This window comes from Heptranchias perlo, chromosome 45, assembly GCF_035084215.1.
Source record: "Heptranchias perlo isolate sHepPer1 chromosome 45, sHepPer1.hap1, whole genome shotgun sequence".
NCBI lineage: Eukaryota > Metazoa > Chordata > Chondrichthyes > Hexanchiformes > Hexanchidae > Heptranchias > Heptranchias perlo.
This window is the reverse complement of record NC_090369.1, coordinates 2,549,497-2,572,649: the sequence shown is the minus strand read 5'-3', so window position 1 is coordinate 2,572,649 and position 23,153 is coordinate 2,549,497. Positions and strand designations below refer to the sequence as shown.

The following is a 23,153-nucleotide window of genomic DNA, read 5'->3' as shown; positions in this document are numbered from 1 at the left end:
AACACGCCCGGTTGGCACCTGTCTCTGGGCTGGAGGGCGAGGGAAGGGGGGCTGGGGGGGATAAAAAATCAGCCAGGGGTTCCCACACCTATACGCATATCAGTGACACCTGCTGGAAAGTGCGTGTGTGTCAGGCAAAACAGGATCAGGCTCAGCCGCGATGCTCCCTGCAGTCGAATACCTTGCCCCAGCTCACGTACGAAGAAGAGCTGCTTGGGCGAGGTAATGGGAAGTGACTGGTGATTGTGTAACTGTAAAGAGTCAACGCCTTCAGGAGAGGAGGGGAGAGGAGTGAAAATTGGACGGGGTGGGTAGCATGAAAGGGAAGCAAAAGTATTGGGGACAAAGCAGTCCGCTTGATCGGTGCCCCTGACGCTGGACTCAGAATACACCCCAGGTGCATCTGTGACCCACGGGATGCACTGCAGCAACTCACCAAGGTTACTTCACCAGCAACTCCCTCTTCTGCGGTCTCCACCACAGAGAACGCCAAAGGCAGCAGACGCATGGGAACACCATCGCCTCTGGGTCACACACATACCCTCACACCATCCCGACTTGGAAATATATCGGCCGTTCCTTCATCGTCGCTGGGTCAAAATCCTGGAACTCCCTCCCTAACAGCACTGTGGGAGAACCTTCACCACACGGACTGCAGCGGTTCAAGAAGGCGGCTCACCACCACCTTCTCAAGGGGCAGTTAGGGGATGGGCAATAAATGCCGGCCTTGCCAGCGACGCCCACATCAACTGAACTAATGATATCAAGAAACGGCTGAGTGCACTGGATACAGCAAAGGCTATGAGCCCCGACAATATCCCGGCTGTAGTGCTGAAGACTTATGCTCCACTCGATTGGGGGTAATATTCTGGCATGGGTGGAGGATTGGTTATCTAACAGGAAGCAGAGAGTTGGGATAAATGGTTCATTCTCGGACTGGCAACCAGTAGCCAGTGGTGTTCCGCAGGGGTCGGTGCTGGGTCCCCAACTCTTTACAATCTATATTAACGATTTGGAGGAGGGGACCGAGTGTAACATATCAAAGTTTGCAGATGATACAAAGATGGGAGGGAAAGTAGAGAGTGAGGAGGACATAAAAAACCTACAAGGGGATATAGACAGGCTGGGTGAGTGGGCGGAGATTTGGCAGATGCAATACAATATTGGAAAATGTGAGGTTATGCACTTTGGCAGGAAAGATCAGAGAGCAAGTTATTATCTTAATGGCGAGAAACTGGAAAGTACTGCAGTTCAAAGGGATCTGGGTGTCCCAGTGCAAGAAAATCAAAAAGTTAGTATGCAGGTGCAGCAGGTGATCAAGAAGGCCAACGGAATGTTGGCTTTTATTGCTAGGGGGATAGAATATAAAAACAGGGAGGTATTGCTGCAGTTATATAAGGTATCGGTGAGACCGCACCTGGAATACTGCATACAGTTTTGGTGTCCATACTTAAGAAAAGACATACTTGCTCTCGAGGCAGTACCAAGAAGGTTCACTCGGTTAATCCCGGGGATGAGGGGGTGGACATATGAGGAGAGGTTGAGTAGATTGGGACTCTACTCATTGGAGTTCAGAAGAATGAGAGGTGATCTTATTGAAACATATAAGATTGTGAAGGGGCTTGATCGGGTGGATGCGGTAAGGATGTTCCCAAGGATGGGTGAAACTAGAACTAGGGGGCATAATCTTAGAATAAGGGGCTGCTCTTTCAAAACTGAGATGAGGAGAAACTTCTTCACTCAGAGGGTAGTAGGTCTGTGGAATTTGTTGCCCCAGGAAGCTGTGGAAGCTACATCATTAAATAAATTTAAAACAGAAATAGACAGTTTCCTAGAAGTAAAGGGAATTAGGGATTACGGGGAGCGGGCAGGAAATTGGACATGAATTTAAATTTGAGGTTAGGATCAGATCAGCCATGATCTTATTGAATGGCGGAGCAGGCTCGAGGGGCCGATTGGCCTACTCCTGCTCCTATTTCTTATGTTCTTAGGACTAGCTGCGCCTCTAGCCAAGCTGTTCCAGTCTGCTACAACACTGGCATCTACCCGACAATGTGGAAAATTGCCCAGGTATGTTCTGTCCACAAAAAGCAGGACAAATCCAATCCGGCCAATTACCGCCCCATCAGTCTACTCTCAATCATCAGCAAAGTGATGGAAGGTGTCGTCGACAGTGCTATCAAGCGGCACTTACTCACCAATAACCTGCTCACTGACGCTCAGTTTGGGTTCCGCCAGGACCACTCGGCTCCAGACCTCATTACAGCCTTGGTCCAAACATGGACAAAACAGCTGAATTCCAGAGGTGAGGTGAGAGTGACTGCCCTTGACATCAAGGCAGCATTTGACTGAGTGTGGCACCAAGGAGCCCGAGTAAAATTGAAGTCAATGGGAATCGGGGGAAAACTCTCCAGTGGCTGGAGTCATACCTAGCACAAAGGAAGATGGTAGTGGTTGCTGAAGGCCAATCATCTCAGCCCCAGGGCATTGCTGCAGGAGTTCCTCAGGGCAGTGTCCTAGGCCCAACCATCTTCAGCCGCTCCATCAATAACCTTCCCTCCATCATAAGGTCAGAAATGGGGATGTTCGCTGATGATTGCACAGTATTCAGTTCCATTCGCAACCCCTCAAATAATGAAGCAGTCCGAGCCCGCATGCAGCAAGACCTGGACAACATCCAAGTTTGGGCTAATAAGTGGCAAGTAACATTCGCGCCAGACAAGTGCCAGGCAATGACCATCTCCAACAAGAGAGAGTCTAACCACCTCCCCTTGACATTCAACGGCATTACCATCGCCTAATCCCCCACCATCAACATCCTGGGGGTCACCATTGACCAGAAACTTAACTGGACCAGCCATATAAATACTGTGGCTACAAGAGCAGGTCAGAGGCTGGGTATTCTGCAGCGAGTGACTCACCTCCTGACTCCCCAAAGCCTTTCCACCATCGACAAGGCACAAGTCAGGAGTGTGATGGAATACTCTCCACTTGCCTGGATGAGTGCAGCTCCAACAACACTCAAGAAGCTCGACACCATCCAGGACAAAGCAGCCCGCTTGATTGGCACCCCATCCACCACCCTAAACATTCACTCCCTTCACCACCGGCGCACCGTGGCTGCAGTGTGTACCATCCACAGGATGCACTGCAGCAACTCGCCAAGGCTTCTTCGACAGCACCTCCCAAACCCGCGACCTCTACCACCTAGAAGGACAAGAGCAGCAGGCACATGGGAACAACACCACCTGCACGTTCCCCTCCAAGTCACACACCATCCCGACTTGGAAATATATCGGCCGTTCCTTCATCGTCGCTGGGTCAAAATCCTGGAACTCCCTCCCTAACAGCACTGTGGGAGAACCTTCACCACACGGACTGCAGCGGTTCAAGAAGGCGGCTCACCACCACCTTCTCAAGGGCAATTAGGGACGGGCAATAAATGCCGGCCTTGCCAGCGACGCCCACATCCCGTGAACGAATAAAAGAAAAATCACAATTTGTGAATTTGAGCAAAGGGTATTCCAATGCCTTGGACAGTCAGATGGGCAATCCCAGGAATAAAGGGCCTGAGTCTCATTTGTATCACAAGACACAGTCCTAATCCAAAGACAAACTATTTAGACACTCATCCCACTTTAAAATCTCCCACATGCTGGTCCAAGTGTCCAGTTGTGAGCTTTCAATTCCCTCCTGTCAGCCCCCGTAGGCCGAGCTCCACCTGAAAGTTACAAAACCCGGAAACAGCTAAACTTTCCTGAAACTTGCAGGGGGCAGAAAGTGAAACTGGAGGAGAGTTTTAAGCAATAACATTTGGAGCACCAGGTTCAGGCACGGGTAAGAGCTGCAGACAAGTTCACATTTTGTGATCAAGTTAAACTTTTTAAAGTTTTTTTAAAAAAAAAGTTTTAAGAAGTTTGCAATCGACAAAAAGTTGTTAACTCGTTTCCCAGAGATAATTCGCGTGACTTCCATATAGTTTATTGGTTCAGACTCGCTGTTTCATGTTTATCCCGAGTGCAGCCAGTTCTTAGAGCGATTTAACCTTTTTAATTGAAAACTTATTTTGTTTGTAAGAGTTGGAGGGGGGGGAAGAAACAGAAAAGCAGAAATAAAGCTGCGTTTTGATGGTGTTACTGAGATAACCTGGGATTTGTAAAGCGTGTTAGAAACAACGCTGATTCAATGTTGTAAATAAGCTCTGATTTAAACTATCCCAAGGGGGCAAATTTAATAAATTCCGCACTGAGTTGCTGCAGAAGGTGCATATTTACATATGGAAATATTAACGCGGATATGCAAATTAGTGCGCCCAATATTAATATGCAAAGAGCAAATGATGCAGTGTGAAAAATATTAATGCAATTGCTGTGCAAAGGTTAAATTGTGCACATAATGCAGCTGGTATAAAGATAATTAGACTGCAAATGGATAAATCTGCATATATGCAGATTGCAGTTGTCTCTAATTAAGAGCTCGCGCTCTCTCTCTCTCTCTCTCTCTCTCTATTTTACTCTTTTTTTCCTCCTTTCCTGACTGAATTAAAAGGTTTCACAGGTACTAGACTGAAAGCCGAGAGAGTGGGGGGGGAAGAAGAAGAACATAAGAAATAGGAGCAGGAGTAGGCCAATCGGCCCCTCGAGCCTGCTCCGCCATTCAATAAGATCATGGCTGATCTGATCCTAACCTCAAATCTAAATTCACGTCCAATTTCCTGCCCGCTCCCCGTAACCCCTAATTCCCTTTACTTCTAGGAAACTGTCTATTTCTGTTTTAAATTTATCTAATGATGTAGCTTCCACAGCTTCCTGGGGCAACAAATTCCACAGACCTACTACCCTCTGAGTGAAGAAGTTTCTCCTCATCTCAGTTTTGAAAGAGCAGCCCCTCATTCTAAGATTATGCCCCCTAGTTCTAGTTTCACCCATCCTTGGGAACATCCTTACCGCATCCACCCTATCAAGACCCTTCACAATCTTATATGTTTCAATAAGATCACCTCTCATTCTTCTGAACTCCAATGAGTAGAGTCCCAATCTACTCAACCTCTCCTCATATGTCCACCCCCTCATCCCCGGGATTAACCGAGTGAACCTTCTTTGTACTGCCTCGAGAGCAAGTATGTCTTTTCTTAAGTATGGACACCAAAACTGTATGCAGTATTCCAGGTGCGGTCTCACCAATACCTTATATAACTGCAGCAATACCTCCCTGTTTTTATATTCTATCCCCCGAGCAATAAAAGCCAACATTCCGTTGGCCTTCTTGATCACCTGCTGCACCTGCATACTAACTTTTTGATTTTCTTGCACTGGGACCCCCAGATCCCTTTGTACTGCAGTACTTTCCAGTTTCTCGCCATTAAGATAATAACTTGCTCTCTGATTTTTCCTGCCAAAGTGCATAACCTCACATTTTCCAACATTGTATTGCATCTGCCAAATCTCCGCCCACTCACCCAGCCTGTCTATATCCCCTTGTAGGTTTTTTATGTCCTCCTCACTCTCTACTTTCCCTCCCATCTTTGTATCATCTGCAAACTTTGATATGTTACACTCGGTCCCCTCCTCCAAATCGTTAATATAGATTGTAAAGAGTTGGGGACCCAGCACCGACCCCTGCGGAACACCACTGGCTACTGGTTGCCAGTCCGAGAATGAACCATTTATCCCAACTCTCTGCTTCCTGTTAGATAACCAATCCTCCACCCATGCCAGAATATTACCCCCAATCCAGTGATTCTTTATCTTGAGCAATAATCTTTTATGTGGCATTTGTCGAATGCCTTCTGGAAGTCTAAATACACTGCGTCCACTGGTTCCCCTTTATCCGCCCTGTACGTTATGTCCTCAAAGAACTCAAGCAAATTTGTCAGACATGACTTCCCTTTCGTAAAGACATGCTGACTTTGTCCTATTAAATTGTGTTTATCCAAATGTTCCGCTCCTGTCTCCTTAATAATAGACTCCAAAATTTTACCCACCACAGATGTTAAGCTAACTGGTCTATAATTTCCAGCCTTCTGCCTACTACCCTTTTTAAATAAGGGTGTTACATTAGCAGTTTTCCAATCTGCCGGGACCTTTGCCGAGTCCAGAGAATTTTGGAAAATTGTTACCAAAGCATCCACAATCCCTCCTGCCACTTCCCTCAAGACCCTGGGATGTAAGTCATCAGGTCCAGGGGATTTATCCGAAGAACAAGAATAAGAATGAACCGGCCTCGGAAGCTGCGTGAACCTGCTTCATGGCCTCTCACTGGGATTGTGTGGACTGCAAATTGTTTGAAGAACGGAGAGTGGCTGAACCCCGTCCTCAGGACAGGGGGGCAACACCCCGTTACCCCGTTACCCCTCTACCCATGGGGTTTCGCATGTCAATACGACGAGTAATTAACTGGAATTGAGAGTCACCCACTCTAACGTCATCTCGAGCTGTGCAATCCTCCGCCTCCCTCCAGGAAGAACTTGTACCCTGTGGTTCAGGGGGTCTCCCTCTCACTGCCGAGTCAGAAGGTCGTGGGTTCGAGCCCCCCCCCCCGGCTCCAGAGACTCGAGCACGTAATCCAGGCCCGACGCTCCCGAACGCCAGTACCGAGGGAGCGTTGCCCTGTCTGAGGTGCCGTCTTTCGGATGAGACCTCTCGGGCGGACGTAAAAGATCCCACGGCCGCTATGGGAAGAAGAGCAGTGGGGGGGGAGTTCTCCCCGGTGTCCTGGGGCCGATATTTATCCCTCAACCAACATCGTTAAAAAACAGATGATCTGGTCGTTTATCACATTGCTGTTTGTGGGATCTTGCTGTGCGCAAATTGGCGGCCGCGTTTCCTACATTACCGCACTTCAAAAGTGATTCATTGGCTGTAAAGCGCTTTGGGACGTCCCGAGGATGTGAAAGGGGCTATATAAATGTAAATTCTTTCTTGCCTCATTCTCCGAACAACCCAGTTAGCTTTAAATAAACTTGTTTATGTGGGTAAATACGGCAGCCAATTTGCACACAGCAAGATCCCACGAACTGTAAATGACCTGAGCAACCAGTTGTGTTATACCCAGTAACGCACGGCCTGTGTTCTGTTTCAGACCATCGTTTGCGCGGCTTCCAACGAAAAGATGTCGATGAGGAAGAGAATCCACCTGAAGGTCGTCCTTCTGGGAAACTCCGGGTAACGTCAGAAATAGGGGCAGCAGTAGGCCATTCGGCCCCTCGAGCCTGCTCCGCCCTTCAATCAGATCATGGCTGATCTTCGACCTCAACTCCACTTTCCCGCCCGATCCCCATATCCCTCTATTTCCCCTAGAGTCCAGAAATCTATCTATCTCAGTCTTGAATATACTCAACGACTGAGCATCCACAGCCCTCTGGGGTAGAGAATTCCAAATATTCACAACCCTCTGAGTGAAGAAATTCCTCCTCATCTCAGTCTTGAATGGCCGACCCCTTATCCTGAGACTATGCCCCCTAGTTCTAGACTCTCCAGTCAGGGGGAAACAGCCTCTCAGCATCTACCCTGTCGAGGCCCCCTCAGAATCTTGCATGTTTCAATGAGATCACCTCTCATTCTTCTAAACTCCAGACAGTATAGGCTCAGTCTCTCCTCATAGGACAACCCTCTCATCCCAGGAATCAATCTAGTGAACCTTCGTTGCACCGCCTCTAAGGCAAGTATATCCTTCCTTAGATAAGGAAGAGCAAAACTGTACACAGTACTCCAGGTGAGGTCTCACCAAAGCCCTGTACAACTGTAGCAAGACTTCCTTACTCTTGTACTCCAACATCCTTGCAATAAAGGCCAACGTGCCATTTGTAGGTACTGTTCCATGGGGAGAGTTTTCCGATTTCTTCCCTCCGACTCCCCGGCCGTTTCTCTCACCTGCCTGACTGTGTCTCTCTGCATGGGGAACCTTCAGCTGCTCACAGATTTCTCCAACTTTCCAGCAGTTGGGAAACCTGCGAGAGTTAACACCAGGTTACCTGTTCTACACATGAGTGTTATACTTAAATAATGCACAGAGTGTTACACATACAGGAGTGTTATACTTCAACAATGCACGGAGTGTCATATAATATATACAGGAGTGTTATACTTAAATAATGCACGGTGTGTTATTATAATATTTTATATATACAGGAGTGTTATACCCAGTAGCGCACGGTGTGTTGTTATATAATATATATACAGGAGTGTTATACCCGGTAACGCACAGTGTGTTATTATATAATATATATACAGGAGTGTTATACCCAGTAACACACGGTGTTATTATATAATATATATACAGGAGTGTTATACCCAGTAACACACGGTGTGTTATTATATAATATATATACAGGAGTGTTATACCCAGTAACGCACGGTGTGTTATTATAAAATATATATACAGGAGTGTTATACCCAGTAACACACGGTGTTATTATATAATATATATACAGGAGTGTTATACCCGGTAACGCACGGTGTGTTATTATATATTATATATATCCAGGAGTGTTATACCCGGTAACGCACGGTGTGTTATTATATATTATATATATCCAGGAGTGTTATACCTGGTAACACACGGTGTGTTATTACATAATATATATACAGGAGTGTTATACCCAGTAACACACGGTGTGTTATTATATAATATATATACAGGAGTGTTATACCCAGTAACGCACGGTGCGTTATTATATAATATATATATACAGGAGTGTTATACCCGGTAACACACGGTGTGTTATTATATAATATATATACAGGAGTGTTATACCCGGTAACGCACGGTGTGTTATTATATAATATATATACAGGAGTGTTATACCCAGTAACACACGGTGTGTTATTATATAATATATATACAGGAGTGTTATACCCGGTAACGCACGGTGTGTTGTTATATAATATATATACAGGAGTGTTATACCCAGTAACACACGGTGTGTTATTATATAATATATATACAGGAGTGTTATACCCAGTAACACACGGTGTGTTATTATATAATATATATACAGGAGTGTTATACCCAGTAACGCACGGTGCGTTATTATATAATATATATACAGGAGTGTTATACCCAGTAACGCACGGTGCGTTATTATATAATATATATACAGGAGTGTTATACCCAGTAACGCATGGTGTGTTATTATATATAATATATATCCAGGAGTGTTATACCCAGTAACGCACGGTGTGTTATTATATATAATATATATACAGGAGTGTTATACCCAGTAACACACGGTGTGTTATTATATAATATATATACAGGAGTGTTATACCCGGTAACACACAGTGTGTTATTATATAATATATATACAGGAGTGTTATACCCGGTAACACGGTGTGTTATTATATAATATATATACAGGAGTGTTATACCCAGTAACGCACGGTGCGTTATTATATAATATATATACAGGAGTGTTATACCCAGTAACGCATGGTGTGTTATTATATATAATATATATCCAGGAGTGTTATACCCAGTAACGCACGGTGTGTTATTATATATAATATATATACAGGAGTGTTATACCCAGTAACACACGGTGTGTTATTATATAATATATATACAGGAGTGTTATACCCGGTAACACACAGTGTGTTATTATATAATATATATACAGGAGTGTTATACCCGGTAACACGGTGTGTTATTATGCTATACTAGTTGATCTTTCGTGACATTGCAGACAGGGAGTCCAAGACCAAGTATAATTTTCAGCTGGAGCAGGGTTACTGCCTCCGCTGGTGGGAGGTTGTAATTACAATGTGACATGTTTACATAGGCAGTTTCTATTCTCAATGTGGATGTCGGAATTTGTGTTGGAAAAACATTTGACAGGGAGTGTGTGCAGACGTCGGATTTTTACTATAGTATAGATAGATGTTAGAACCAAGGGCAGCCTTTTTCAAACCTGCATAAAATTCAAACAGAGCCAACCAACAACAACTTGCATTTATACGGTGCCTTTAAAGTAGTAAAACATTCCAAGAGACTTCACAGGAGCGATTATCAGACAAAAATTGACACCGAGCCACATAAGAAGATATTAGGACAGGCTTGGTCAAAGATGTAGGTTTTAAGGAGCATCTTAAGGGAGAGGGAGAGGCGGAGAGGGAGAGGCGGAGAGGTTTAAGGAGGGAATTCCAGAGCTTAGGGCCTAGACAATGGTGGAGCGATGAAAATCGGGGATGGGCGAGAGGCCAGAATTGGAGGAGCGCAGAGATCTCGGAGGGTTGTGGGGCTGGAGGAGGTTACAGAGATAGGGAGGGGGAGGGGGAGGCGAGGGCCGTGGAGGGATTTGAACACAAGGATGAGAATGATAAATTCGAGGCATTGCCGGACCTGGAGCCAGTGTAGGTCGGCGAGCACAGGGTGGGCGATGGGTGAACGGGACTGGGTGCGAGTCAGGATACGGGGGCAGCAGAGTTTTGGATGAGCTCGAGTTTACGGAGGGTGGGAGGTGGGACGGTGAGGACAGTAAACGGGACTGGGCTGCCTGCGCTCGGAGGCTGGGGTGTTGCCAGGTGCCATGAGGAGAGGTTGGTAACAAGGCTGTTTGTTGTTACGTTTCAGAGTGGGGAAGTCAGCCCTCATGAACCAGTACATAAATAAACATTACACCAACCTGTACAAGGCCACAATCGGAGCGGACTTCCTCACCAAGGACATCGTCTCAGACAACAAAAACGTCACCTTGCAGGTACGTGGCGGGAAACCCAGCTCCCCCTTATAGCCCAGGTGAACCCTGGCTCAGTGGGGGTCTCCCTCGCCGCCAAGTCAAAAGGTCATGGGTGCGAGTCCCCATTCCTGGGACTTGAGCCCATAATCCATGCCCGACACTCCCCAGTGCCAGTACTGAGGGAGCGCTGCACTGTCGGAGAGGCGCAGTCGTTCGGGCGAGACGTTAAACCGAGGCCCCCCCGTCTGCCCTCTCGGGTGGACGTAAAAGATCCCACGGCCGCTATTGGAAGAAGAGCAGGGGGAGTTCTCCCCGGGGTCCTGGGGCCAATATTTATCCCTCAACCAACGTCACTAAAGATATATGATCTGGTCATTATCAGATTGCTGTTTGTGGGATCTTGCTGTGCGCATGTTGGCTGTCGCGTTTCCTACATTACAAACAGTGACCACACTTCCAAAAAAAGTACTTCATTGGCTGTGAAACTTTGGGACGTCCCGAGGTCGTGAAAGGCGCTGTAGAAATGCAAGTTCTTTACCGGAAAGTCATCCGAGGGACCCTCCACGCCGCACTGGGAGCGTCGACTTGGGCGACGGGCTCAGATCCTGGGGCGGGCTTAAACCCACGACCCTCGCGACTCGGAGGAGAGAGTGGAACCAGCTGAGGGGGGACGTTGCAATCTCCCTCGGCCCCTCCTGGGCTTAGGCCTCTGTTGTCGGGTGCGGACCGTGGGTGGCGCTGGCCGCGATGGCCCCCGTGGCCCAATAGCCCGCCGATACCGAGTGGCGTCCCCGTCGCGAGGTAGTGCGGGTGGGGTGGGGTGGGGCGGGAATGCAGTTACAACTTTTCTATTTGTGGAGCGCCTTTTGAACCTAGTGAAATGTCCCAAGGCTCTTCAGGAGGCTTTAGGACAGGGTCAAAGAGGGAGGTTTTAAGGAGCATCTCAAAGGAGGAGAGAGAGAGAGGTTTAGGGAGGGAATTCCAGAGCTTGGGGCCGAGGCGGCTGAAGGCACGGCCGCCAATGGTGGGCCGAAGGGAGCGGGGGGGATGGACGAGAGGCCGGAATTGGAGGAGTGCGGAGATCTCGGAGGGTCGTAGGGGCTGGAGGAGGTTACAGAGATAGGGAAGGGGGGCGAGGGCCATGGAGGGGATTCGAACACAAGGATGAGAATTTTAATTTGGAGGCTGAGAGGTGACCTGATGGGTCTTTAAAATTATGAAGGGGTTCGTTCGATAGGGTAGAATTAGAAATGTTTCCACTTGTGGGGGGAGGCCAGAACTCGGGGCCGTAAATACAAGACGGTCACATTAATCCAGTAGGAAACTCAGGAGACACTTCTTTACCCCAGAGAGCGGTGAGAATGTGGAGCTCGCTCCCACATGGAGTGATTGAGGCGAATAACAGAGATGGGTTTAAGGGGAAGCTGGATAAACACATGAGGGAGACAGGAATAGAAGGATAGGCTGATAGGGTGAGATGAAAAGGGATAGGAGGAGGCTCATGTGGAGCATGAACACTGGTTGTTGGGCCGAATGGCCTGTTTCTGGGCTGTAGGTTCTGTGTAGGTCGGCGGGCGCAGGCGGCGATGGGCGGGCGGGACTCAGTGCGGCAGCTCTCTCTCTGTGTGATTTTTTTTGACGTCTGCTCTCCCTGCAGGTGTGGGACACGGCCGGGACGGAGCGTTTCCAGTCGCTGGGGTCGGTGCTGTACCGAGGGACCGACTGCTGCCTCCTGGTGTTTGACGTGACCTCCACGGCCTCCTTCAGAGCGCTGGAGGGATGGAGGCAGGAGTTCGTGCTGCAGGCCGCGCCCAGGGACCCCGACGGCTTCCCCTTTGTCGTCGTGGGCAACAAGACCGACCTGAGGAACCGAGAGGTGAGGAGCTTCGCGATTTAGTCATTTTTATTTGCCCCTTCGCGATTTAGTCATTTTTATTTGCCCCTCCCCCCCTCCCCTCCCAGAAGGTGCCGGCTCCTCGCTCCTCCGGTGGCTCACTGGAATTTGGCTGTCCGTCACGCTATTTGACTGTGGGTGGCGGCGGCAGCACAGAGGGGCTTGGCGCCCGGGACTTTGCGCCTAAACCCCTCCCAGTCTCTCACCCATTGAGAAAATGTTCCCACTCGTCTTTCTCCCCATCCAAAGTGGGCGACCTCACGCTTCCCCTAATTTGAACTGTAATTCAGGGTTGCCAACTCTGGTTGGACGTATTCCTGGAGGTTTTATCGCACGACCTCCCGTCCCCTGTAAAACGTCCTTTTCCCCCCCCTTATATTTACATGACTAGTAAGTGAAGAACTTGTAAGAAATTGAATAAAACGCATACATTTTTTTTTTAAATGCCCCTGTGACTTTTCTCCGAGTGTTGCTCGCAGAAAAGTCTCAGGAGATTAATTTTCAGTTCCTGGAGAATCTGGGGTAATCCTGGAGGGTTGGCGACCCGAGCCAGTGTTTTTCCCACTCACTCGGTCTGTCTCTGGCCCTTTGCAACTTCCTGCTCCCATCTTCAACAATTTACTGTCCCCTCCTAACTTAGCGTCAGCTGCAAACATAAGAAATAGGAGCGGGAGTTGGCCATTCGGCCCCTCGAGCCTGCTCCGCCATTCAATCAGATCATGGCTGATCTTCCACCTCAACTCCACTTTCCTGCCCGATCCCCATATCCCTCGATTCCCCGAGAGTCCAGAAATCTATCGATCTCAGCCTTGAATATACTCAACGACTGAGCATCCACAGCCCTCTGGGGTAGAGAATTCCAAAGATTCACAACCCTCTGGGTGAAGAAATTCCTCCTCATCTCAGTCTTGAATGGCCGACCCCTTTATCCTGAGACTATGCCCCCTGGTTCTGGACTCTCCAGCCGGGGGAAACAGCCTCTCAGCATCTACCCTGTCAAACCCTCTTAGAATTTTATCTGTTTCAATGAGATCACCTCTCATTCTTCGAAACTCCAGAGAGTATCGGCCCATTCTACTCAATCTCTCCTCATAGGACAACCCTCTCATCCCAGGAATCAATCTAGTGAACCTTCGCTGTGCTGTCTCTAAGGCAAGTATATCCTTCCTGAGATAAGGAGACCAAAACTGTACGCATTGCTCCAGGTGAGGTCTCACCAAAGCCCTGTATAGTTGCAGTAAGACTTCCTTACTCTTGTACTCCAACCCCCTTGGATGTACAACTCTCTATTCCTTCATCCAAGTTGTTAATATGGTGAAAAGCTGAGGCCCCAGAACTGATCAACGGGGAACACCATTTGTCACATCCCCAACCTGTGTGGGACTGAGCCCCACACACAGAGCAGGAAAGCCCCAGGCTGCATCCCCTGGCCTGCGCCGAGTTAGCTGACCCCAGTCAAGTTGGTGTTGGCGGAGAGGGGGTGGGAACTCTACGATCGGCTTTAGTGCCCCCCCCCATTCCCCACCTGGGTAAGAGAGGGGGGAAAAAAAGTCAAGCCAGGATTCCTGCTCCCAAATCGTCAGCTCGTTGCCCCAGGACGGTGAATGATGGGGTGGGGGCTACAGCTGGCTTGTTAAGGAGGTGAGCTGTGATGCTCTTTCCCCCTAACCTCACGGTACAATGTCCTGCTTGACAGTCACTGACTGGGGCGAGGGGTATGGAACTGATACAGAACAGAAGGAGGCCGTTCGGCCCCTCGTGCCCATGCCAGCTCTTTGAAAGAGCTGTCCAATTAGTCCCACTGCACATTTTTCCCCTTCAAGCATTTATCCAATTCCCGAACCGTGCAGCCGTACGCCGTGTCGAGCCGAGGCCTTCAGGGGACACACGAATAGGACGGGCAGGGAAAGACCAGCTGGTCTGTCAAGCCTTCCCATGACTGCTGGAACATCCTGACTAAACACTTTCCCCCCCCCCTCAGCCTTGTAATCTCCTGGGAGAGGCAACAAAAACCCAGGGTCAATAAGGCGGGGGGGGGAACAAAGAAACACTCTGGAAAATTCCTCTCCAAGGAACAGGACGAGGCCATTCAGCCCCTTGAGCCTGTTCTGCCATTCAATTAGATCATGGCCACTCTGTACCTTAACTCTATCTACCATCTCTCCGGCCCCCTCGGGACGATCAAAAACCAGTCCAGGATATCGCTCGGACCGAGTGTTATCGAAAAAAAGATACTGACCTCCCACATGATGCGATCTCTTTCCCCCCCCCAGTCAGAAACCGGTCCAGCTCCCTCTCGAAGGCTACGGAGGGTCAGCACCCACCATACCGGCCGGCAATGTGTTTCAGAGAGGAAAGGGAGTGGGGAGGGGGGGTTGGGGGTTACGATTCACTGGTGCCTGGGTGGGGGGGGTGGGGGGGAACTATTTCTGTTTTTTTTTAAACCAACGATGAGCTGATTATTTGGCGTTCTCTGCTCCGCAGGTCACCGTCAAGCACGTGGAGGAGTGGTGCAAACCTCACAACCTGCCCTACTTCGAGACCAGCGCAAAGGAGGACCTGAACGTGGAAGAGGCGTTTCGAGCTGCTGTGAAAGTAGCCTTGAAGAAGGTAAAAGTCCTGGAGCGGGAAGCGGGGTGGGGCTGAATTCAGGCCGGACTGGAGGAGGAGGAGGGGTAGGGGGGCTTAGCAGCAAGATAAATCATCCAAAGACCCTGCTCCTAAATCGCTAACCCACTGAACCCCCCACCCCTCCCTGGCGTGAGTGTGCACCGGATTGGGCTCAGCTGGCGATGCCCTCTGAGGTCGAATATCGTGCCGAGTCAGGAGAAACTTCTTCACCCGGAGAATGTGGAACTCGCTCCCACAGGGAGTGGTCGAAGCGAATAGCAGAGATGCATTTAAGGGGAAGCTAGTTGGGAGAAATGAACAGAAGGATAGGGTGAGATGAAGTAAGGGAGGGAGGAGGCTAAACACCGGGATAGCCCAGTTGGGCCGAATGGCCTGTTTCCGTGCTGTAAAATTCGATGTAATTCTGTGTCTTGTTGGATTCTGTCGCAGCTGAGGAGCGAGGACCAGTACGTGGACTGTCTCGACCACGTCCAGCTCAGCCCGGTTCACCGCGCCAAGACGCAGGAGCACTGTGAATGCTGATCTCGAGCCTCGGTGACCTGCTCCCTCTTTGACCCGTCCTCTCCCCCCTCTCTCTGGACTTGAGGGGTTTGTGCACCTCATCTCAGCCAAGGTCTGACAGTCATTGCATTGGACGTGTGGCTCGGGTCTTTTCATTTCCACCTCCCTTGGTCAATTATTTTTTTCCCCCCCCCGAAGCGAAATTAGTTCTGAATGTTCACCTTGCCCAGTGACTTCCCCCACCAAATCCCACTCTTGTTCTTCTTGGACCTCCTGCTCGGTTCCAGAATCTGCTGGACGAACGCTATCCTGGCGGAAGGAGAGGGCTGAGGCCGCCATCGACTCGGAGTCCTGTCGCACCGCCGCACGCTGCCGGTCAGAAGGCACCGCAAGATAAGCCACCAGACGTGCGCTCGGGGGGGCCGCCAGGGAACGTGCCGCCCCTCGGGCGAGGGCGGACAATCGAGGAGGGCGCGTCTGCCCTCTGGCGAGCTTGGGACTATCACCTCTCTACTCCCACAGGGGGCAGGGGAGTTGAAAGGAATCGGAACGCCTGGGATATTTACCGCATCGAGCGAAGATATATTTTTATTTATCGAAGAAATGGGGAGGGAGGAAAAACGACAATTGTTTTAAGGAGGCACCAAGTTGCAGCCACCAAATGTAGGTATATGGCAGCCTGTGGGTAGGGTACAGAGTAAGTGGACCTAACCCCGTTATTGGGGAGGGGCGTTAAACTGTCCTGGGTCGAGCAAATGGTCTGCCCGTGCTTCAACTCATGTTCCCCTTCTGATCCGTCATTTCTGTCGACCGCAGATTGAAACGGGCAACGTTCTTAAACCAATAATTCAGCAAATCGGTGGTTATGGACCCCCCCACTCGGGGTCCAGGTGAGGTCCCACAGCAGGCTGGGCCAGGGGACTGTAGGAACATAGGATCAGGAGTAGGCCATTCAGCCCCTTGTGCCCGCTCCGCCATTTGATAAGATCATGGCTGATCTGTGATCTAACTCCATATACCTGCCTTTGGTCCGTATCCCTTAATACCTTTGGTTGCCAAAAAGCTAGAGAGCGCAACAATTATAAAAATTAAAAACCCATCAATTGGTCAAAGGTTTGTGCAAAAAGCAGGAATTCCAGACAACAGGGGGTAGGTATCAGACAATGGGATGAGGTTGGGATCCCCGACATTCAGAGTCGATGGGGAAAAGCAGGGGTGGGGTTTAGATCTGCTTGAAATGAATGAGAAGAGGTGAAATCCAGAGTCCGAAGGAGGTTTTGTGTACGTGGGAGTTCATTAGTTTGGGTGCGCGTCGATCTGGAGCCAACTCTGTACAGATGGAAACACAGTAGGAAGAGACTTGCTTCTCAAGAAAAATGGATAAAACAGGACTTTGTTGGTGAGCGGAACTGCATTATCATTTTCTTTGCCTAGATGGATCTGTTCGTCGATGTTGAATTGTACAATGTAATTTCTAACTTGGTAACGACAATAAAACACACAGGTTTAAAAAGCAGGGTGAAATCCTGTTAATCTAACAAGTGCTGCACGTTATTCCCAGATGGTTGGGAAGGGAGGGTGGGATGACCGAACAGCCTTTCATAGGAGCAGGAGTAGGGGGCCGTTCAGCCCCTCGAGCCTGTTCCGTTGAGGTTGGGATCCTTGTCAGAGCCAATGGGTCGAGGTAAAGAGAATATATCCCACACGCTGTCTTCAAAGTTTATTCCAAAAATCGTGGTTTTTTAAATTAATTAATTAATTGTTCAAAATAGCACATAAACAGGTAGCACTAGGCTCACCGACTCATCGGATACTCTACAATGTAAAATAGCATCTTCGTTGAGATATAAAATAAAGGGTGTGCACGAGTGTGAGCGAGGGGTTAAATCTGCTACTACTATATTCACAGGGTCTCACTTTTGTACAGATCTCTGGAGGTTCTGTGGGTGTGAGAGAGAGAGACAGTGAGGCAAACACCCACCCACTTAAAACCAATCTGCTTTTAGGTACGTGCTTCGGACGGGTAAAAATGTTTTGTTTATTTAAAAAAAACACACACACGAGGAAAAGTGAAAGGAAAATCTACTTCCCGAAATGCTGGGAACAGGACTCCAAGCTTCCTGATCTGGTAAGAGCTCCTTACTGCTACTGCCACCACCCATGATCCAAAGGTTAGAGGATCCAATAAGACAATCTTAGTGCCCCCCCTCCCTCCATCACCAACACCAAAAGCTGAGATCCTTTAATTGTGGACAGTTATTTTCAGAGCGTTATATAAAACACAAGGACAGGTCAGAATCCATCAACTGTACATTGAGTTAGACCAAAGCATTAAAATCTGTGGCACGAACGGTTCTCCAGCACCTTTCGCCAACTCAGGACGTCCCAAAGCGCTTACACAGCCAATGAAGTACTTTTTGAAGTGTGGTCCCATGGGAAACGCGGCAGCCAACTTGCGCACAGCAAGATCCCACAGACAGCAATGTGATAACGACCAGGTCGTGTTTTAGTGGTGTTGGTTGAGAGATAAATATTGGCCCAGGACACCGGGGAGAACCCCCCCCCGGCTCTTCTTCCAATAATGGTCGTGGGATCTTTTACGTCCACCTGAGAGGGCAGACGGGGCCTCGGTTTAACGTCCCGTCCGAAAGATGGCGCCTCCGACAGTGCAACGTTCCCTCAGTACTGCACTGCAGCGTCGACCTAGATTTCATGCTCGAGTCTCTGGAGTGGGACTTGAACTCACAGCTTTGACTCGGGCGAGAGTGAGACCTAGTGAGCCACGGCCGACATCGACAGCGACCCAGGAGTCTTGGTGGACTCAATGCTCATCACGTCCAACCAACGAAGGCCAGCGATCGATAAAGATTGCTGAATTACATAGCCAAAACATCAACTTGCATTTATACAGCGCCTTTAAACACAGTAAAACGGCCCAAGGCGCTTCACAGGAGCAATTATCAAATAAAATTTGACACTGAGCCACATAAGGAGATATTAGGACAGGTGACCAAAAGCTTGGTCAAAGAGGTAGATTTTAAAGGAGAGTCTTAAAGGAGGAGAGGCAAGCGGTTTCGGGAGGGAATTCCAGAGCTTAGGGCCCAGGCAGCTGAAGGCACGGCCGTCAATGGATTGAACAAAGAAAACGGGAGGGACACAGTAGAATACGTGGATCAGACTGCACCTCAAGTACTCGTGGGGGTGGGGGAGATACAGTTCTGGTCACTGAGACAGAACAAAGATGTCTCAGTGGAAGTACGGAGAAGATCCACGAGGTTGATTCCCCAACGTCAGAAGACTGAGCGATGAGGAAAGACTGGAAGAACCTTGAAAGGATGTGACAAGAGATAACTTAAGAGGAGGCAGCGAACGGTCTTGTAGGTTAATCCGGAATATTACTTCGAACTAAACTGCGGGAAGTGGGAGAAGGGGACACAGGTTCAAACTAGTAAAGGGGAATTTTATTACTGGCATTGGACGCTCAAGAGTGGACTCTGGGCAGGAGAGTGAAGGTGAAAAACATGAGATGAAGAACCAATTGGATACCGTGAGGGGGAAGGGAATGTAGGGTCTTTCTGGATGGACAAATGGCCATTCTCATGTGCGTTCATCTTGTGAAACCATCGTCTACTATTTACCCCTTTCATTCCCCCCCCCTCCCCTCCTCCTCCTCCTCTCTCCTCCCCCCAACCAAGAGGAGGTACAAGAGACAAAAATGTGGACTACCAGTGTTGGGCGTGAGGGCTGAAGATGAACAGAAATCTTCCCCTTGTATCACACACAGGGTGGTACAGAGCTCCCTGCACATCGGACATCAGCAGATACAAAACTGGGCCGACTGAGCACCACAGTGATTTCAAAACGACGGCCCCGGGCTTTGAGTAAATCACTCCTCGACTTCCATCACCACAACATATCGCACTGTCTCATTACATGCAGAGCAAAGGACCTGTAACAACATTGCTCGCAACAGAAAACCCTTCACTTTCAGATTGAGGGGAAACTGGTTAAACGCACGATGTGGGGGGGGGGGGGGGGGGGGGGGGGGGGAAGGAATAGAAGGATGTGCTGATAGGGTGAGATGAAGAGGGGAGGGAGGCGGCTCGTGTGGAGCATCAACACCGGCATGCATGGACCAGATGGGCCGAATGGCCTGTTTTGGTGCTGTACATTCTATGTAATTAGGCAACAGTGGCTCTCCATGCCAGACTTGGAAACCCAGTATCTGAGCCACGCCCAGGCAGTCCATGGCATTTAAGGGGAGGCTTGTTGGAGTGGGAGGAGGCTCGTGTGGAGCATAAACACTGGCAAAGACCAGTTGGGTGGACCAGCCTTTTTCTGTGCCGTAGACTCTGTGTAAAATTCCAACGACTGGCCAAGGTTCTCAGATGGTACCTGAACGGGCAGACCCTCCACTGGGTTGGGGGGTCAGGAATTCTTCCCACTCGGCTCCAGATTACCCAGTGCTCCAACGGGCAGGGTGATCCTGCCTGGATAAGCAGCGGAAGCTTCCTGGCTGCTCTGCGCGTAAGAGCTGAGCGGTTTGAGCTAGATAGACTCCAGCAGTACCCTGGCACACAGGAGGTGGGGATGGGGGAAGTCTTGGATTGTACCTAAGCTCTCCTGGTTAAGGTGAGTGGGGTGTGCGGAGGGGAGAAAGAGAGCGCGCCCTCGCTGTTGAACAAACTCCTGTGCTCTCTCAGTAGTTTGGCGGAGAGACATCTTTTGGATTTACCAGGAATAAACCCCTCGGCCACTTCCCTCAAGTTACAAACTCTAGAAACGATCCCTAAAAGTTGAGTCTTAAAACAAACCCAGTTAGGGCGAAATATCACACATTAAAAGCCAGCTTCCTGCCCCATATAAACGTGCTCTGGCTGCTCTTGAGGAACATGGGGTGCTCGTTTGAAGTCTGGCAGCATGTTTAATGTCCATCAGCGAGCGAGTGTACCAGCTGTCACCTTTCCCCCTGAACATCAGGAAACAGACGGGCTTTGTGGCATCAGACGGGCAGCACAGAGGCAACAAAGTCTATGTAAAAAGTGGCATCAATCATAACACAAGCTAAACCCTGATTTAGAGAGAACGACATCACCTGCCTAAATATATTAAAAATCTTACTGTCTGCTTCAACTTTTTCCATCAGAAGTTGCTATGGCCGCATTTATAAATGGAAACTGCCTATGTAAACCCGTCACGCTGTAATTACACTCCTATAGCGCCACTGCTGGCAGGAGGCTGTAATTACAGCGTGACATGTTTACATAGGCAGCTCCCATCATAAATGCGGACCTAAGAATGTGCGTTGGAAATATAAAATTAACAACCTTAAAATGGGAGACTGAATTCCGACAGCGCACCCTGGTCCAATTATTGCCCGTTTTCGAACCTCGCGTCGCCTAAAGATTACACGGGAGATCGCCGAACTCTGTAGTTTTCAGGGCACTCCTTAAAACCAAATGCTGGGATTACTGTGATCGCCTGGTGATTCCGCACATCCGCGGGATTCCCAGTCCCTGTCGGTAAAACGCGTTAGCTCTGGTGCTTGGAGATGACATCATTCGCGTTCCCACTCCCCTCCGTCCGCGCCCGTGACCCCCCCCCCCGAATTCTGCACAGAGTTAGGGAGCAATTTGCAACCAAAAAAAGTGATTAGACTTAAGGGTAAGCAGCTTAAAAGGTTAACCTTGCCTCCCGAGCTAAAATAGAAAGTTCCAGAAGTACAGCGGGTCGGTTCCTCACAAAACGTTAGCTCGTCTTTTTGGATGCCAACTGACCCGCAGTGAACTTTCCGCGTCTCTCCGCCCAGTTTTTTTTTTGTGAGGGGAGGCGTTGCTCCCAGTAAATTGGGGGGGTACAGCATTTCATGAGTCGTCGTCAGTGTACTGTACGACGACAGAGGGGGAGCGTTTGCTACTCGATGGGCCTTTCCTGGCGGGCGCAATGGGAGTTGCCTTGAAGGAAAGAGGGCTCCTCAGATGGTGGGCCTGCTTTCAACCTGGCCTGTCCCTTTGAGGTCATGAAGGCTAACCTGGACCCTAGTGTGCAGATCTGACGGTCCAGCTGCTCCAATACTCCCAATGTTTATGGGAGGGGACGGGCCGGGGGAGGGTTTGGAAGGAGAAAGTGGGTAATTGCTTTAAGCAGGCTCAAGCAGAGGTCAATCACAAGGTCGTTGATAAGGAGGGTTTGTTGCTGTCATTGGGCCCGACTGTTAAATCAAGATTTGCTGCAGTTTTATGCCAGTAAAGTACGAGCGTGACGCGGTGGAGTGATAGAGCTGTTAAATACAATTCGTGCACAGAGGCTGTAAATCACATAATAGGCTCTTTCAGTGTACACGGTGGGGTTCAGCACACGTTAAAAGGGGCTCCCCCTTTTCTCTTCAAACTATGCACAGCGTCACTAATGCACGTTTTAAACGGATAAAAGCGTTCACTTGTTTCATTTCTCTTCGATCTCTCTCCTGGAGACCTCCGCCATCTTCCAGTACGTCACCCCAGTGGCCGACCTTCGCCCGCGAGCCCGTAGAGCGTGCGTCGGCAGGCTATTCAACCCCCGGGGGGGGAGGGGGGAGAAAGGGGAAATCGGGACCAATCCTGTTCTCAACAAATATCCGCGCACGGATACGTTCCAGCACGGGTCACGGGGACGGTGATCGGGAACCCTGGCTGACTATCGGCCTCTCTAACGCAACGGGTACTGAGGCCAACTTTAGTCCTCCTAATACCGCCCCAGCTCGGGCCAGCACAAACTTCAGGGGGGGGGGGGGGGGGAAGGATTGAATCTGCCGCCAAAGTGCTACAACTGGACGCATTTAGGGAAAGGGGGGGGGGGGGGGTGGAGAAAAAAAAAAATCAGGATTCTTGTTTCTGAATTCTATGATGTGAACCGTGCTGGGGAGCGTGGGGCGCGGACATAATCGGGTTCGTTCTTGATGCCGCCCGCAGTCAAATATCCCGCTAACAAACCATGGTCTCGGCTCAGAAGTGACGAGCGGCAATTGGGGGGGGGAAACGCCAGAGGTCGCCTTTTAGAACCACACGCTCGGAAGGGGTCAGCGGCTGCGGGAGAAGGTCGGAGAGAAAAACTGGGAATAAAATCCCCCGGCCTCCGACGATCGCCAGTCCCCTGTGACACTCGAAACATCAATTGCAAACGGGCACATTGATTGGTCGCACCTGCTATTCTTAACCATGGCGCTGTTACCTCAAACAAAATCACAAGCCCTCCCCCCGCCATGTTATTCTTACTTGCTTCAGGGGTGGCCCTGTAACCCCCACTTTGGCCAAACACAGCTAAGAGACAAGCCGTTCCATCACACTAACGGTGAGCAATGCCACGGGAGACTGGCTAATAATTCTTAAATGTATATATTTTCAAAAATCTGTCGGGGTTTTTCTCTTCAGGATTACATCAGGAGAAGCCTGGCTCCCAGGCAAGAGACTGATC

At 49.5% G+C, this 23,153-nt stretch overlaps 1 protein-coding gene across 2 annotated transcripts in view; it reads left to right on the top strand.

The window, feature by feature from the left end:
• LOC137306807 (ras-related protein Rab-7a-like) overlaps window positions 1–17,214 on the top strand; it is a 38,477-nt gene extending 21,263 nt beyond the window's left edge. The window contains exons 1-6 of one of the 2 annotated variants that reach the window (XM_067976192.1): window positions 3,730–3,837; window positions 7,081–7,163; window positions 10,570–10,696; window positions 12,333–12,551; window positions 15,054–15,179; window positions 15,630–17,214. In XM_067976192.1, the coding sequence (XP_067832293.1) occupies window positions 7,111–7,163; window positions 10,570–10,696; window positions 12,333–12,551; window positions 15,054–15,179; window positions 15,630–15,722 (618 nt within the window). In that variant the 5' untranslated portion in view covers window positions 3,730–3,837; window positions 7,081–7,110 and the 3' untranslated portion in view covers window positions 15,723–17,214. Of the gene's footprint in view, window positions 1–3,729; window positions 3,838–7,080; window positions 7,164–10,569; window positions 10,697–12,332; window positions 12,552–15,053; window positions 15,180–15,629 lie in introns of those variants that run through there. The other variant, XM_067976193.1, reaches the window with a different exon arrangement.
• Window positions 17,215–23,153: the final 5,939 nt, after the last annotated feature.